At 31.2% G+C, this 11,186-nt stretch overlaps 1 protein-coding gene and 1 long non-coding RNA gene across 3 annotated transcripts; one reads left to right on the top strand and one right to left on the bottom strand.

Moving 5' to 3' along the window:
• Positions 1-293: 293 nt before the first annotated feature.
• On the bottom strand, positions 294-1,526 carry LOC134693524 (uncharacterized). Of its 2 annotated transcripts, none has more exons than XR_010102417.1 (3): positions 1,407-1,526; positions 979-1,056; positions 294-413 (listed from the first exon to the last, which is right to left on the bottom strand). It is a non-coding gene; the product is annotated as an uncharacterized LOC134693524 (long non-coding RNA). The 2 variants fall into 2 exon arrangements; XR_010102416.1 differs by lacking the exon at positions 1,407-1,526 and adding an exon at positions 1,199-1,368.
• A 1,410-nt stretch (positions 1,527-2,936) lies between these two features.
• On the top strand, positions 2,937-4,120 carry LOC134693523 (carbohydrate sulfotransferase 9-like). Its single transcript, XM_063554361.1, has one exon. The coding sequence runs from the start codon at positions 3,016-3,018 to the stop codon at positions 4,036-4,038; it is 1,023 nt and encodes a 340-aa protein (XP_063410431.1). The 5' UTR covers positions 2,937-3,015; the 3' UTR covers positions 4,039-4,120.
• Positions 4,121-11,186: the final 7,066 nt, after the last annotated feature.

Genomic DNA, 11,186 nt, shown 5'->3' with positions numbered 1-11,186 from the left:
ATGATTTGGTGGTATTACACCTAAAGAACACGTAAATATCAAATAAACTTAATGTAATTTTTTCCCCTCCAATTGCAAGTTATTTCAAGCATAACTTTCAAGTTTTGTCTCAGTCAGAGTTATAGTTTCAGAGAAAATCACGATAATGTAAGGCCATATCCTACGGCAATTTCAGTCTAATTTCTTCGACAAATCCTAATTTCAGTGTATCATTATAAAATGCAGTGTTGACTAATATCTGATCAGAAACTCATGATCTATGCATTCAAACAATTAAATAGAATACAAGACAACTTTTAGATGATAAACAATTTTATTGCACCTTTTAGAGTTCATTTGAAGGTCTGTTTTGGTCTGTTTTGGTCCATTTTTCCTCCTTCCTTCCTTTTTCATCAAAACTTGATATCTTTTGTCTAAAAAATAAAACAAATGTGATTATTTCCCCACAAAAATGATATAAATGTAATTTTAAATCAATAATTAAAGTGTTTTAGCTGAAAGAACTGTCTCTATAAATGTTAACAGTCTACACGGAAGTTTCTAGAAGTCCTTATGTGTAACTCGAGTTTTTAGTCTGTTCGCCTAGTGTGACAAATAACGGTTCCCTTTCAGTCAATCATTTATTGTTACTGGTATCAAAGTCTTTTTATTTACTCATAACAGTATATTTCTAATAGATTTACACAAAGAGTCCACTTTCTTGTATTTTACATTAGAAAATGGGGAGAAAGAGTAATAAAAAATACATCAAAATGTTTTAAAAAGGGTTATGTCCCTTGGAATGCTGGTACAAAAAAAAATAATTGGTAAGAATTATAAAGTTTAAGTATGTGAGACTGGATTCTGATGTGTATAAATCCAGGGCAAATAAGTGTTTAGATGATTTATTGTCTGTGCAAAATGTAGATGGCACAATGGCAAATTGTAAACTTTTGCGGCCAAAAAAAAACAAAAAACATGATGATAGTCGATACTTACTTTAATGCTGAAGTGTCATCTGCAGACCAATTCACATATAAGATTTTTCAACAGAATACTCTTCAGAACATGTGAACACTGAAATAAAAAATTCACATGTTGTATAAACAAAACTGTTAGGGTAATTTAAAATTTAACACAGTAAACTAAATACAGCTTTGTCTGTCCACCCATTTGACTTAGAAAACACCCGTAAACCGCCATTTCAAGGCAATTTTACCTCAAACGTGCTTTCTGTGTCTCCATCCATTCCGAATAGTCCATGTTTACAATGTTTGAACTGGTTTATTAATAACTTTTAAAAATGAAAGTACAATAAGGTCACGAGTGCACATGTAGTTTCCCTAAATAGGTGTAATACCACCATTGATTTTTCCCTATTAGTCTTTGTTTAATTGGTACTTTTAAAAAAAATGTACAGTATTTACCTTTCTTTCAACCAAAGAAATACTTTGCATGTTTAAAGTTTAATCCTTTCCAGTGATACAGTGAAAATTTCACACAACATTTCATTGCAGATAAGAAAATAATCATCACCGGAAGTAAACAACCCAATTTTTACACTATTATTTACTGGTTACCTCCTTTTGGTAGCTATGTAACCTCAACGTTCCAAAATATTTTATAAGAACATCAAATAAAAAAAGAAGGATGCTTTCAGACATCCAACATACATATTTACGACTCAGAAAAGTTTAAGTGCATTGAAATGCAGGTTTAATTTTTTACAACTGTCAAATTCAAGGGAATATTTTTTTAGGCCTACTTTTGTATGCAAGCGGATGTGACGTACCATGATTTGGTGGTATTACACCTAAAGAACACGTAAATATCAAATAAACTTAATGTAATTTTTTCCCCTCCAATTGCAAGTTATTTCAAGCATAACTTTCAAGTTTTGTCTCAGTCAGAGCTATAGTTTCAGAAAAGTTTAAGTGCATTGAAATGCAGGGTTAATTTTTTACAACTGTCAAATTCAAGGGAATATTTTTTTAGGCCTACTTTTGTATGCAACCGGATGTGACGTACCATGATTTGGTGGTATTACACCTACATTCTTTTCATAGGTAACACCCATCATGTTATTAATGGTAAGTACAAATACGTTGATAACTCTCACTACAGTCATGTCCAACGTCGACTGGATTGTACAATTACAACTTATAGTAAGATCAAAGATAATTACCGATCCGGTTTGATATGATGCCGCATCACCTAATTGTTTACCATAGTATTTTCACTGATGACACAACGGGTGCATGATCGAGCAGGAACTACCGTATCTTTAGGATCACCCCATTTAATCACTCGTGGTGTTGTAAATATAGGCAACAACAGTACAAGCGATGGTCTAGTTTTAAGGGTTTGAGTTAAAAGTAAAATCACAAAAATACTTAACTGAAATATAGGAAAATCAATTCGGAAAGTCCATAATCACATTGCAAAATCAAATAGCAAAACACATAAAAAACGCATGGACAAGAACTGTCATATTCCTGACTTAGTAAAGGCATTTTCAAGTATTTCTTTAAAAAATAGACATAAGATGTTTTTTTCGACTTGTTTGGTTTTTTTCTAAAACTAGTCGTAACTGCAACATCTGACTTAATTTTAAGATTTTTTATTCAACCGTTGGTAGGCTTATTTTATTTTTTTGTTAATTTGGCAATATTGTTAAAAGATAAAATAAAAATCAGATGAAAGTTTTAATTTGCCCTTTTTTCGACAAAAATGATAAGAAGACAGCTGATTATCAAAGTCCGAATTGATTCGTTCATCAAACCAGTAATACGATATTATGTTTCAATTGATCATGTCACATTTGTAAGTTCGGATATAGGTTCTGTAGGATTTATTGACATTGTCATTTCGACAATCATCTAGATCTATAACCTTTTCATGCCTGTAAAATATTGAATACTCATCTTTTTCAACCAGATGTTAATTGATCATTTACAGGGATATGTATATTACGTAAAACCATCATTGAAGATGAGCACTTCTTGAACGAGCAGTCATATATTTGTTTTTTTAAATATGAAAGAGTTTTTCAATTGGCGACTCGTACCGTCAGCCATATTTTGCAGCATTGTAATAATTCTTTACATGTTGGTTGCATATGGAGACAGTGTTTATCCAATTTCAATAATTAATTTGGACATATCAGAAAAGTCCAACACAAATGGAACAAATATTTCTACAAAATATTACACCACTCAGGAGACAACATACATAAAAACCGAGTCGTTTGTGAGCACAGTATTTGTGAACACAACAACTAACAGAAATATTGAAAATGTTCTTTCAAACAGAAGTGTTCCGAGCCTCACAGACGCCGAATTGAAACAGATCAAAAGAACCTGGTATAATTCTCCTATTGTAGTAATGAAATATAAATTGATATTCTTTTGGAACGAAAAATCAGGCTGCAGTTTCTGGAAAAGTCTCCTTCAATTTATACAGGGATTGAAACATGATGATATGCATAATCCTTATGTAAATGGACTGAATTATCTTATTAACTTTGATGATAAAGATATTATATCGATGATGTTTAATGATTCCTGGACGAAAGCAGTATTTGTGAGAGAACCTAGAGAGCGGATATTATCATCTTATCTAGATAAAGGTTTGAACGAGGGCTTTATAATGGTCAATTGTAATCGTACCGTGGAAACATTTTCGGAATTTTTAGAACTTGCAAAACAATGTCCCAATGCACATTGGGAATCACAGGTAAGGGCGCCAAAGTATTTCTATAAAAACATGATGATTGGGAAAATGGCAGATATATCTACCTTCACAGAAATGTTGTTAACAAAAATCGGAGCATGGAATGAAACAGTGAAGTGTTGGCTCGATTCTAAAGATAGTGAAAAAAAATCGCGGTCACATGCTCAAAACGCAGGGGATAAATTGTTACAATATTACAACAATACGAAATTACAAGATGTGATTTTTGAAATGTTCGAAGATGATTATAATGTGTTTAAATTTGAAAGGACATACTTTGATTTCAACAACTATGTCGACAAGGTGGTAAAGACTGTAATATCTTGATTCCTTCTCATAACGTGATAGATACAATATATATACACTACAAATGATGTATAAATAATACAAATTAAAATACAGTTTACCAGTAGAATGATCATTCCCTGATTTCACTCCTAAATTTGTTTAAGGGACATGAGCTGTCAAATTGATTTCCACCGATTTGACTCAAATTATCCTATATGATGTATAATATAGTATACATGTAACGTAAATACAAAATACCAACAAAAAATATGCGATAATATATATCAGCATTTGGTGTCTTTTTTATCTTCATGTCATCTGTTCAGGGAACACATGTTACAGTTATTGTCTTTTGATTCTCTTTGTTTTTTTTAACACATTTAAACGTTTCATTCCGAAATATTTCTTGTATACAATTACCTTAGTCGTTCAGGTAACAAACTAAAAGTTTCTGTTTACAAAATCAACCATCTATCCAGGGGCAATAGAAGTCTAAAATTAGATACCTTGGATATACAATTAGTTTCAAGAACAAATCAGTCTAATATTAGAAGCATCTATCTCACAATTATATACCTTAATTTCAACATAGTAATAAATTTATAAGATAACTACACATAAGATTTGCATTTTCTGAAATACACATTATAGACTATAACAATTTTTTTAAATAATTTTTGTATGTATGTATATATGGATATATTGATAAAAAAAATAGATATTCTTAAACAATAAACCAGGGGAAAAAACTTTCATTATTTCCGACTTCAATGTTGTCTTATCGATGACGTCAGTTCCTTTCAATTGAAGCACACATTTTAGATTATTTTTCAAGTTATGTTTCCAGATATTATAAATTTCTTGGGGTGCTTTAGGTCTTTTGTTAAATATTATTGAATTACTAATTTTCCATAAAGTCCATTCAAAATATACATGTATGATAATTATGTTTAGAAAATTGTCCTATTTGAGTAGTTCTGTGAAGTTACCTAACAGCCCTTTTCAAAAATAAGATTATTTATTCCTGCGTTTAATTTGATAAGTATATCATGTAGCTTGTTTGAAATCAACTGTGATGAACTACAACTGAAAAATAAGTGTTTCAGGGTATTAATGTTGTCATTCTGACAAATGTGGCATTTTCCTTTTGACATCTTCTTTTTATTTAATCTTTCTTCGGTATATAAAATATTGTGCATAGATCTCCATTGAAATTCGTTTAATTTATTTTCAATTTTCAACTGTTTTAATCCTGACCACATATTTTTCCAAAGCATATTGTTTCCAAATATTTCCGCCCACTTAATTTGACATTTTGGTGATACATCTTTATTTAATAGCGTACAAATATATTTTATTGTTTTATTGTTTGATTGTTTAAGTTCAGAATCTCAAGGTCATTAGATATCTTTAATTTAATTTCATTATGCAAATTATGGTTTCCGCTAGATTTCAAAATATGCACGAAATCTTTTGGAATTACCTGTTTAATTTTAGAAAATTCGGAAATACAATTCCTCCGATTAATAATTAGTAGTTTCTGAATTCCAAATGTTCTTGATAGTTGTGATATCTCTTTAAAAAAAGAAGTGAATAAGGGAGCAACCATTTGATGTTTAGGGGGGGGGGGGGGCTAGGATGAAATTTACAAAATAAGCAGGACAGGAGTAATGAGTAAAAAAAAGGCAGGATGAGACACTGGAAAAAAAAAGTCAGGTCAACAATTTAGGTAAAAAAAGTCAGAATAAACTAAAAAAAAAAAAAAAAGGAAGGACCAAACAGAGTGAAAAATAAAAAGGCAAACAAATTTGTCATCCTAGCCCCTCCCCCCCCCCCCCATAAAAATCAAATGGTAGCTCCCTAACAATGGTTTATTTTTAACAGAAAAGAAGAGTTTCCAAATATTCTCGTATTTATAATATCACTTGTATTTGACGGTGTGTAAATATTTTGAATGAAATATGACCAAGTATTTATAATTGTTTGATAAAATTGTGGTAACTGGTTCATGACTAAACCATTTTTAATCTTGAACATTTACATACAAAAAAGGTATCTTTATATTTTTCTTCTTTTGTCTTTGAATATAGTACATATTGTGAACAGTGTGTTACTTGCAATGTGTTTGTATACCATTTCAAAACTATGTCTTCATGTCTTGCCTCAAATGGCAAGAAGGGAGTGAGACTATACTGTAAAAAACTTTAGGCCATGCATTTAAAAGTTAAGTAGTGATTGAGTCCAGCTAAAACATATCAACTTATTTTGATTCCGGAGGCTGTCAGAGGAAATTCAAGACCACCTCAACATTACATTGTTTTGAGTTGGAGCTCATTAAATTTTCTCAAATTTTGATAGAGCTGGTCCAAAAAGTAGTACACCATACTGTAAAAATATAATTGAGAAAGCTCAGCTTGAATTTTTTTTATTTTTCATTTATTGTCTAAAAAAATACACTAGTGAATAATTGTGCTCTTGGACCATCTGATAACCATTTAACGACTCTGACTATTAAATAACTCGCTATGAACATAATTTAATTATAAATAGATAGCAACCACGAACGACTGTATTTTTCTATGTTTGTTTGATTTCATCTTATATATTTGATATTTGCTCTTCTTCGCTTTTATCATAACTGTGATTTCCTTGGATTAAATCAGTCAATAGAATTTTGACATTCTTTTCATTTTAATAACCGAACACGCATGTTTCATGCGTTACTAGTCTCCAGCTGAAGTTCAATTGAAGTTCCTATAAAAACGGATTCACATACAGTCTAATTATTTACTTGCTAGTGAATTATACATCAGCGATGTATTTTTCTAATTCCCTAATTTTTGACAATTGAACCTATTACTGCTGTCTTCCTCACACATTGATGTCAATATAATGGAATTATATTCGACTGTCTTACAAGTGAGATGTTTAGTTAGCTTTAAAACCAGATTTAATTCATTTTCTACATCCCTGTACCAAGTCAGGAATATGAATGCTGTATTCCATTCGTTTAATGTGTTTGGACTTTTGATTTTTCTATTTCATAAACACTTTCTGTTATGAATGTGCCAGGAGTTTTTCGGTATATTTTCAATTTAACTTTTTGACAAATTTTGACTTTACTAACTGCTTGTAATGAAATTCTGGTGGATTTTGTTTTAAATTACTTGTATGTTATGTTTCTCTAATTTGTTTGACGATATACAGACCATCGTATTTCTTCTTTTAGAATGATTTGCAAAAAGATGTGCCCTTTCTTAATGACGTCATCGGGCATGGTCATCCTTTCCGAATGACGTCATGGGGTATGGTCATCCTTTTTTATGATGTCACTTTAGGAAATTCAGAGGGAAAGCAAGAAAAGTTGATGTCTCAATTGAATTTGGACCAATGAAGAACTGATATCAAACAAACCACACGTTAATTAAATATAGATTCCATCACTGCATGAAGTGTGTCACGATTCTTCTCCATTCGAGAAAGCTAAATTTTCATATATAAAGCACGAGTCTTTACAATTTAACTGTTGAAAGTGGAGAAATATCGTATTACACGAGTTATAGTGGTAGAATCTGTTTTTCTAATGATTTTTAGGCGATATCTAAACAACAATTATTCTTCCTTTGCAAAGATTATGAAAGTTGCGTTTTTTGTGTGTGGCGTTATCAGACATGGTCGCCTTTTTTTTTAATGACATCGCAATAGGAAATTCAGGAGAAACCAAGAAAACTTAGGTCATAGTTAAATTTCAAGAAATCATTTGGCGAGAATAAAATTTTATTTTAGAGACGGAAAATATTTTTCTCACACCGGTCAAGAAATGTGAAAAGGGCAAGAAAATTGGAGAAATTAAACTAATCAACAGTTCAGGAATATGATAAATTTGGCACGAAAAAGAATAGAAATAAAGAAATGCTTAATGACGACATTTCAACTCTGGTGGCTAATTGTTTCATTAGCAATAATACAAAATCTATCTAATTTTATGTAAAAGTGAAAAATAGATTTAAGCAACAAAACATAAGCTTGACTCACAAAAAGTGCAAAGGAATATTCCATTTCAACAATATCCTCCTGCTGTTTGATAATAACATGTATAGATAATGATGGTTCTACAAACGATAGGGTGTTGATAAACATATTCAATTATAAAACATCATTGTTACAAACAATGTATCTGCTTATCGCTGTTTTCCCATAAAGTGGTTGATGTTTACTTCGACAACAGCATATGTGCCTTTATTTTATTAAAATGTTGATTTTTAGTGAGACGCATGATATGAAAAATTAAAGATATCGACGAACGATAAAACTTTAAAGTACATGTACATTGGGTTTTTTATCGGAGAGGTAATAATATTGGGAGTGGGGGTTCACTACTGCTTTCTATACTATGGACCTGTTCTAGTTGCTGCGCGTGTTCTTCAAGGTGGACTTATTTAGCGACAACAAATATTTGTTTTACGTCATGAACTTATCAGATATTTGAACAAATAATATAGGTGAATAATTTAATCTTGGATGTAACGCATCTTCTGATTGGCTGACAGTGTTTTGTCTATTAACTCACAGACATAATTATGTCATGACTTTTTGTGATCGTGACGTTCTCAACGTTTTTTTATGATATACTCTGGCTTTAAATGGAATTTAGAATTATAATTAAATTATAAGAATTCTATGGAATTTTTTTCTGGACAAACTTTTTATATTAATCAATCTAATTTTTTTCGCGACAAGTCAAAACAATTTTTTTCTTTCAATTTTAGCATAACATCTAGTGGCAGCTGAGGCTTAAACAATCTTTTTTTTTTTCTCAGAATCAAAAACATTTTTTTTTTTTTTATCCAAAAACTGGAAACAAACTTTTTTTTCCAAAAAAATCCAAAAATCCATAGTTCTGAAGAAAATCATTTCCTCAAAACTTAAAAATAATTGCACTTTGAAATTTTCTATTTTAAAAAGGAATGACTGTAATATTTTTTCTGTCTATGAAGAAATAACTTAAAAAATATTGGTGCACCACATTTTTTATGTTATTTCGGATAGACAGAAAAAATATTACAGTCATTTCTTATAATTTAATTCTAAATTCCATTTTAAGCCGTAGAAACCCATGAAAAAACGTTGATGACGTCACGGTCACATGACTAAATTATGTCTATGGGCTCATAACAAAATAACGTCAGCCAATCAGAAAACGCGTTACATCCAAAATTAAATATTTAATCATCTACAGAAAAATAGATTTATATATCATTTTTATTTAGTGCACCTTAAATGCAGAACCGACTGTGATAGGGCTAAATAGCCAGTCAAGGTCGTGGAACACTTCCATGTGTATACCATATATAAAATGGGAAAACACTAATAGTGTATGAAAATGGAACCGAGAATTAATAATACCAAATGTTGTTGAGAGACAAAAATTCTGTTTACAGTACTGAACTAATGTGCTATGCATGTGCAGTTATTAAATCCAAGTATGATATTTAATTATAAACATAATTTCATGTAAATTAAGGGCAGTTAATTGATACTGAAATTAAGTTCACGTCAATTAAGCTATACTGTAAATTATGTATTGTCAATTAAGCTATACTGTAAATTATGTATTGTCAATTAAGCTATACTGTAAATTATGTATTGTCAACCTATTCATATATCGGTACACTAATGATTTTTCTTATATATGTGTCAGAGCACTCTATTGACAAGCAATAATCATAACATAAAAGTACACATGTAGCATTGAATTTACTCAGTTCCTCTTTGGATTTTCGAATAAAACGTGACGGTATTGTTTTGCCATTTCAAATATGTATTTTATTTTCTCTGGAGTTCTATGTAGGTGACAAAATTTCACGCCAAACCTATACTGAATCCGGGAATGGACTGGTAATTTTGACCTCTTCAATTTACAGGTAAACTATCCCCTCTCAATTTTATTTCAAATTTGTTCCCCTTCCCCATGTGACAAAATGTCGAGCACGTTCATTAATTTAGATCTGTCCGTCTATCCACCCATCCGTCCGTTCGTCTGTTTCTGTCCGGATATATACGCGTAGCTATCTCCTTCAGTTTTTGAGCTAAAAAGTTTTTTTATTTATAATAGAGGTGTGTATGTCTACAGGGTTTTGATTTTTTTATCAAATTTTCTTTAAATGTCACACATAAACGTTTTGGTACAAGATATTTAAAGAGTCGTTTTAATATCCTCCTACATTTTTTTAGCTACATCTTTAATACCTAATAGGTTTATTGTACACATAATGAAAGCATGCATTGTCACAGGATTTTTATTATTCTTCATATACTCTAAAAATGTCAGGTCTTTGGACTAAATCAATATGTCTTGCTACTAAAAAACAATTAGGGTAGTTGTTGAATTTTCACCTAAAACAGCAGTTGAACTTGTTTTCCCTCTCACTTGCTATATATATAATTGAAGACAAAAACAAATGGAAGTTTTTAACGACCTTGACTGGCTATACAGCCCATGCACAGTCGGTTATATTGAAGGCATAAATTGCACTACTAGTACTACAGTTTAATGTTCCTAGTCCCTAATGCAATAAATAAGATTTTTTTAGTAGTTTCAAATATTTATTCAATACTGGAAAGGTTTAACTTAGTGACTACTACAGCCGATTTCAAAGAGTGTGAAGCCAAAGGTAACATCTTTAGTTAGCTTGCTTGTTAGCTGAACCGTGAAGTCATTGTTAGGTCAGGTGAACTACCCTCCTTTGAGAAATGACTAGTCCAGCAGATTACCAATCTATATGTCTAATGGACTAGGCTACTTTGAAAGGAGGGTAGTAAACCTGACATAATAATGACTTCATGGTTCAGCTAACAAGCAAGCTTACCAACGATTTTACATTTGGCTTCACACTCAATAAAATCGGCGCTAAATCGTGAAAGTTGAAACCTTTTGGCTGAACATTCAGTCCTGCAAGTGAAGGCATTCATAAGTAAAATAATAAATAGATCAACATTGAAAGGAGAAATAAAAGTTGAAAACGAGTGCACCCGCACGAGTAGGGGTCGAACTCCCAACCTCGGTGTTGTCTCGCTAGTGATTACAGAAGTAACTACTTAGACCAATCGGCCACTGAGACCCTTTAATGAATATTGTGTCTACGTTTCTAATCAAATTCAAATTTTTCGGGGTTTCATGAAATACT

This window comes from Mytilus trossulus, chromosome 12 (assembly GCF_036588685.1).
Source record: "Mytilus trossulus isolate FHL-02 chromosome 12, PNRI_Mtr1.1.1.hap1, whole genome shotgun sequence".
NCBI lineage: Eukaryota > Metazoa > Mollusca > Bivalvia > Mytilida > Mytilidae > Mytilus > Mytilus trossulus.
This window is presented reverse-complemented; position numbering and strand designations above follow the sequence as displayed.

Excerpts from the sequence above, each read along its gene's own strand:
- LOC134693523 (XM_063554361.1), top strand. The coding sequence starts at position 3,016 with ATGAAAGAGTTTTTCAATTGGCGACTCGTACCGTCAGCCATATTTTGC.